Source organism: Morone saxatilis, unplaced genomic scaffold (genome assembly GCF_004916995.1).
Source record: "Morone saxatilis isolate NCDOM2014 unplaced genomic scaffold, NCSU_SB_2.0 Contig8, whole genome shotgun sequence".
NCBI classification, from domain to species: domain Eukaryota; kingdom Metazoa; phylum Chordata; class Actinopteri; family Moronidae; genus Morone; species Morone saxatilis.
This window is the reverse complement of record NW_023340257.1, coordinates 5,072,882-5,079,723: the sequence shown is the minus strand read 5'-3', so window position 1 is coordinate 5,079,723 and position 6,842 is coordinate 5,072,882. Positions and strand designations below refer to the sequence as shown.

The window sequence follows — 6,842 nt, the reverse complement described above, 5'->3', positions numbered from 1 at the left end:
TTCATCATATCATGTGTGTCATACATAAGCTTAGGGCTATTTACAGGCTGCAACAATCGGTCCTTTCTTTTAAAAACTTAATGATTCCTTCCAAGTCCAGTAGTGTTACATAACATAGTTCCATTGGAGAGGTTAGTGCGTAGATATCTGTAACCACCTACACCACTGAACTCACAGAGATTTGACAGTATGACTGCAACTGGATCGTGTAGCATCCACAAACTGGTATGTGATAACACACCTTTGCTCAGGGCACAATGAAAATCAGCCTAATAGGAATGCTGACTGGTAAGTTATATTCAGCTTCTGTTATTCACCTACTGTAGAGTCCGATCTGGTGACCAATAGGCTATGGAAAACAAAACTAGGTGTCAACTCTATGCAACTCTATTACAACTTGCAATTTGTTTTTAATAAAAGTTCAAATATTCTATTCCTCCTATTGTTGGGGACCCCCTACAACCCTACTGAAGGGTTTGGTCCCAGGACCACTGGGCAATATATTACATTTTTTATCCATGATATTCATGAATGTATGGCCTTGTTACAAAATATGCAAAATTCGGACTAATTGTGTACTGTACCCTACCCAAGAAAAGTTAGTGTTTCTTGTACCCCAGCGTTACATCAGTTGACCTCACTCCTAACCGAGTGATGATCTCCGCCTTTCAAAATAAAAGCGATATCACGTGAAAGAGTAGTGACTGGGTGGGTTTAAGGGACAGCTCAGCCAATCACCGCCTCTGTTTTGCGGCTTCCCATTCGACGATAAACATTGCGACCTGACCCGCAGGGCTTTCAGAGAGAGGCAGGGCACGTCAACGTGAATGAGGCCGAGCCGTCTCCACAGCCGCTGTTATTACTGCCTGGAAATGAGACTGGGATAACTCACCAATATTAAAGACACTCACACTATGGTGAAGCATTATCCGCTTCAAAAGAAGGAGACGCAAACCTGACGCTCTGACAGCGACCTTTACCACCGGAAACACGTTAGCTCTGGTAGCTAACGTGAGCTAGCTTAGTTAGCAGTTATATACCCTCGTTTTTTCCACGCAACTGACCTCCACCACAACACAGACGTACTGAGTGCCATTTGCTCGCTAGGTTTGGGGGTTGTTCCCCCCCCTGCTTCTTCACGTCCGCTCCCATTGTCCCCGTGTGGTGCCCCGTGGACGGTTCCCGAATATGATACATAATGAGTCAAAGAGATACCTTAGTTCATCTGTTTGCTGGAGGGTGAGTATGTTCTCATGCTGAGCTAGCTAGCACACGGCTAACTGTCGTTGCTAGCGTGTGTAGCTGCACATAGTGGGGTGTTTGTGTTGGTGCGCTAATGGTGTTGGGGGGGGTTTGGTTCGTGGCATAATGTTAACATGGAGATCCGCGTTAGCATCAGCGTGTCAGATGTCAGCTAACCAATCGTGTCCATGCATGTGTACCCGTAGGAGTAGCGCTCAATGTCACAAGTTACAATGACATTTCAGTGTGTGTGTGAATGAAATGGCTGGCTTGTGGAGGTGTGTTGTGTATTCACTGGGTCTCCGTAGCAGCTGGGACATTTCTACGTAACATAAAGTCTACGTCCGTGTATAGTCGTCTATTAGGTTTATATTGATCCTACTGTCGGTGTCATCTGTGCGTCGGCCATAACGCTGCTGCACCAAAACAAACGTGGGCAGACTGCCACTAAAAGTCACTCAGAAAACAGTGTTTAGAGGCAACAGACAGACATGTGTGCTCGGATGTGACTGATGCAACATCTAAAGTGTGTCACAGTGGAGTGCAGTCTAGTCTTTTCTGTAATACTGGTCTGCCAACACTGGGTGCTAAAAAAAAAAAACACCTGACGAATTGTGCTTCAATCTGAATGAATGTCAGCCTGAAACAGCTACAAACAGGCGGTGGTTCCACAATTCGTGTTAGACCGTGCACACAAGATAAGAAAAATGAGATGCGCGACATGTATGTGTTTTGACAGACCCAAAGCAAAATTAGGAAAAACTCTGAATCATTGTGTCCTCCGTCCTGCTAGAGAATGTCCACAATGATCACAAATAATTCTTTTTCTAGTTGTATGAGCCTAAACATAAAAAAACGTCACATTTAATCTATGTGGGACCAATCCCATCGTCGTCCATGCGTGCTGTCCCTATGCCAGTGTTTGGCGTTTTCTTTGGTTTTCACAGAAGCTGCCTGACACCCATCAGCTTACCTCTGCCAAAATGTATGTTGGCAGGACACACTCATTCTGCTTTGGTGCTGATTGAAAATTAACCCTAACTAAAGATAACTGCTGTCGCTATTGCTTTTGATATCCTCTCGTCTGGCCCTGCCCTGCCCATGCAGTCCAGTCAGGTTCACTTTATTTATGTAGTCCATGTAGATATTGTTTTTGTGTTCTCTCTTATCAGTCGTCCTTATATTTGTTATCGGAGCAGATTACTTTCCTGACATACCTGAGCTGGACATAAACCCATAGTCCAGGTATTTGTAGAAGGCGTCAGGTTATGCTTGTCTTAAGGTCTGTGTAGATGTGAAAACTTCCAATGGTTATTATTCGCTTTGTCAGTTAAGTGGTTTTTTAATAAAAGACAGCCAAATGAGAATCTCAACAACACAACAAAGCAAAACTATTTGCGGTTGATTCCTGTTTGGTTCATTCTTATATTAAAATATACATATGTGAGTTTGGAATGTGGTGTGGCACTGGACAGAAGCTCGCTGTTATTCCCCCAAGAAACACAAAAGCATTCCTGACTAGCTGTCTGTTCCCACATTGTGCTGTTTCTTGTCTGCGTGCCAGGGATCGTTCAAATTCCCACAACCGCGTCCTTGACTCCTTTATTTATGCAAGAAAAATTAAGACTGTGCACACCTTTGACATTCTGTTTCCTTCACCTTTTCCATCTCTGTCTGTCTCTTTCTGCCAGATGTGGGGGCACGGTTGGAGCCATATTGACTTGTCCACTGGAAGTCGTGAAGACCCGTCTGCAGTCATCCACCATCACCCTCTATGTGTCTGAGGTTCAGCTCAGCACTGTCAACGGGGCCAGTGTGGCCCGCGTGTCCCCGCCAGGCCCCCTGCACTTCCTCAAGTGGGTACCCAACATCATTAATCTATCAGACTGCTGTATCTTACCTCTAGGGATGAGTGTTGTTGACATTTTATTGATACTTGTGCACTCATCAATACTCTTTATCAGTCTGTTACTTTATTGATACTCTTATCTCTTCTTTTTTATTACTGAAGAATAATTGATAGATTTTTTGTTATTTAAAATGTATCTATTTATATCTCAATATAACACAATTTAGTTTCGAGAGCAGCAACAGCAATGTTTACAACAGCAAAATAATGATATAAACTCAGTGATATCTTGCTGGGAACAAATCGTATTTATAATATTACTCACATCAAAACACAGTTAAATCTGGGTACAGATATATTCAAAAGGACAAAAAATGCCTTCTTTTACACAGTTTATACACTGCCTCAGAAATAAAAATCACAAAGAGAAAATGATAATATGAACTCAGTATCGTGATTTGTATCAATTTGTGAGTTGAGTGAGACATTCTATTCCTACACCAGAAAGTCTACAAGACTTTGCTCAATCTTACATGGCATATTAGGCAAAACAGTTAGTCAGCTTACAGTTTAGCTTGTTCCTAACAGTTTGCAATTAGCTTAGCAGGTGTAATAGATTACTCTTATTTGCTTTTACACTTAAAGGTGTTATTGCACTTACAGTAACAAGACTAGTTGTCATTAACTTGAGTAATATCTTCTACTTAACCTGAGTCCATTCTCTCATTAGCTGCCCTTCTGCTCCACTGTCCACTGTGTGTGTGTTTGTGTGGTGGAGGAGCTCAGCCCAAACATTCTTCTCAGTAAAACCTGATCACTTATGGTGGTTGTTTGAGGTTGAAACCAGGATGATTGGAGGTGTTCATGTATGTGGCTAACTGTTTCTCCCCTCCACATTTGCCTTCCTCAGCAGGCACCATGTTGCTTTGTTGTTTGGCCTGGCTGCTGTCCCCCTGGCAAGGCCAACCGCTCCCTGAAACCCAACTCCTCACCCTTTGGGAAAACTATACACAGAGCAAACATCAGTTATTTTAGCCAAGCAGGAAATCTGATTACAAATCCAACTATTACTTGATTATCTTGGGAGGTATTCCTACATTTTTGATTCCTCAAGACTGTTGTCTGTCTGCTATGTCAGGCCTTTTCCTATTTTTTTCTCCACTTAGTAAAGTATCTCTTTGATTTGGGTCGATTGCCAATTGTGATATTGAAGGAAATTAGATCCGCTCCATAAGGAAGAGAACGGCCTGGTCTCTTCTAAAGAGGTCATGTTCAGGCTGCTCAGAGCCTCTGGAAAAACTGTGTTTGATGGCACCATGCCACTTCTCAAATTCACTGAACCAGTCCACATTTAAATGAAGTGCACTGTAGCAGTAGAAGCTTTGCTCCGTAGGCTGGCAGTATAATCCCTGGTTTTTTTGACATGCTTCAGTTGCTAAACTGGACAACTTTTGCATATTCCTAGGAAACTGGCTTATTATATATCTTAGATGTTTGTTCATCATTATGCAAGGCTTGCCTATGTCGTATTTATTTAAAGTTACAACTCATTATTTTATCTAATGCAGTCTTAATATTCAAATCTAAAGTAAACTTGTGTCCCGAGATCTTGTTGTGCTCAATACACCCCACAATACAAATGTGATGGAAGGAATATCTGACTACTTACAGTTTTTCTATTCTTAGATCCCTGCTAGTTTTAAGGCTTTGAATGTAGGCTAAAGTTCCTCCTGAAAGTGGGTGGACAGGAAAGAGTAAGATTTTTTTTCTGTTGGCAGAATGAAATGAGTGAATGAATGAATGTCCATTAGATATCATGGCAACCTCCCCATTACATTTTAATATTACTTGCACAGATGGTCAAACTTTGGCTTGATGGTGGTGCAAGAGGAAAAATCAGGGTCCCCAAAAGGTAGTATTGAAGCCTGTAGTTTGGCATTACTGTTGCAGGAAACAATGGTCACACACAATCTCGTATTACAGCTAAACAGTACACTGAAATATGTTTCAGAATCTGGATCCATATCTGATCAGCACTTCCTAGTTTGACAGTTGGATCTGAGTTTCGTACACTGCTGGATAGAATGACCTGTCAGTCATAAGGTAGCCACGCCTTTACTCTAAATTGGACCATAATTTACTGAACATCATGCTGCATGGAAGAAGACTTAAAACTAGCTACTAAATCAAGTGAGCAGTCGGGTAATTTCTCCTTAAGAGTGCATGCATTTTTTATTGCAGCCAATGGAGCTCCCCCTGCTGGCCATTACCTAGAATGCAGGTTTAAGAAACTTCTGCGTTGGCTTCACGTCACAGACCCGGAAGCTCTGTCCATTATATACACTGTCAATGGTATCGCATCACCCGTGTATATGCACATAGCATGTGCGTCTCCATGCGCATCCTAGAGAACAAAGTGGTGACCACATTGCTCCAGAGTGAAAAATAGTGGAAAAGTCCACAGGGAAGCTTTAAATATCCATACCAAACTGCACGACAATTGGGTTAGTACTTTTTAAAGCATCCTGCTCTGGACCTGAGTGTTTAATAGACTGACATTACATTCACCAAGATGAATTGTTGCCCGTTATCTTTGGGATTATGATTGGAATTTAAACCATACATTGTTAGACCAAGAGAAATTGGATAAAACTGGTAGAAAAGTAGTGTATTCGCCAGTAAGAAGTAATACCCTAAAGCGTGTATGTGTTCTTGGTGGTAGAATCCTAATGTTCATTTTTCTCTGTGTTTGTGTGTTTCGGATTCAGGTTGATTTTGGAGAAGGAAGGACCTCGTTCTCTCTTCAGGGGCTTGGGGCCAAACTTGGTGGGTGTGGCACCTTCCAGGTAAGCTGTCATCTTCATATGCTTAGCTATGTTTGACTTGAAAGACAGTGACGCTATTAATGCTATCTTAAAGTAAAGAGATTCTCAGTCAATTAATAGTAAAAGTCGTGATGGAAATGGAAATTGACAAATTGTGTCTCCAGTGTCAATATTCCTCTGCACAAGGAAGACAGTAACACAGAATGATTTCTTCTGTTTAGTACTGAAAATGGTAATTTGAACAAAATATACTACAGAAAGTGAATCAGAAATTTTTCAAATAATCGATTCTTTTTTGCTACGTTTTCAAGCAAAATTCTTTAAAATAAACTGAAAATATTTGGGTTTTGGATGAATTAAAGACAAGCGTCTTTAAGACATCATGTTGGACTTTCTTTTTACCTTCTTTTGCACATTATAACCAATTAGTCGATTAAGATCTACATTTCTGAATATTATTTTGATGTCATTATTTTTCAGTAATGACTAGAGTTGCAACAATTAATCATCATGAATTGGTTATCAACCAATAAATTGATCGCCAACTATTTTAATAACCGATTAATTGTTTTGAGTCATTTTTTAAAGACAGAATGTCATAACTCTTTGATTTCAGCTTCTATCAAAATGTGACTGAATATCTTTTGGTTGTAGACATTTGAGGACATCACTTGACCTTTAGGAAGCACTCGTCAACATTTTTCACCATTTTCTGACACTTTATGGACCAAATGACTCATTGAATAATAGAGAAAATAAGACTCGAAGTCTGCAGCCATGGTAGCAGCCCTGTTAGGCTGCGGCCCTCATTCCACACTTGGGGAAAAAAGTAGCTAGACACATAAAAAAAGATAGAGAAAGGTCATGTTGCTACAACAAAACAAATCAGCTGGTAGCTGCTGTGAATAGACCTTTTCCACAACAGA

General features: G+C 40.9%; 1 protein-coding gene across 1 annotated transcript in view; it reads left to right on the top strand.

The window, feature by feature from the left end:
- Positions 1-774: 774 nt before the first annotated feature.
- Positions 775-6,842, top strand: part of LOC118341777 (solute carrier family 25 member 36-A-like) — a gene marked incomplete at its 3' end in the record, with an annotated part of 9,979 nt that continues 3,911 nt past the window's right edge. Inside the window, 3 exon segments of the mRNA XM_035680152.1 lie at positions 775-1,239; positions 2,934-3,098; positions 5,860-5,937. Of these exon segments, the coding sequence (XP_035536045.1) occupies positions 1,199-1,239; positions 2,934-3,098; positions 5,860-5,937 (284 nt within the window).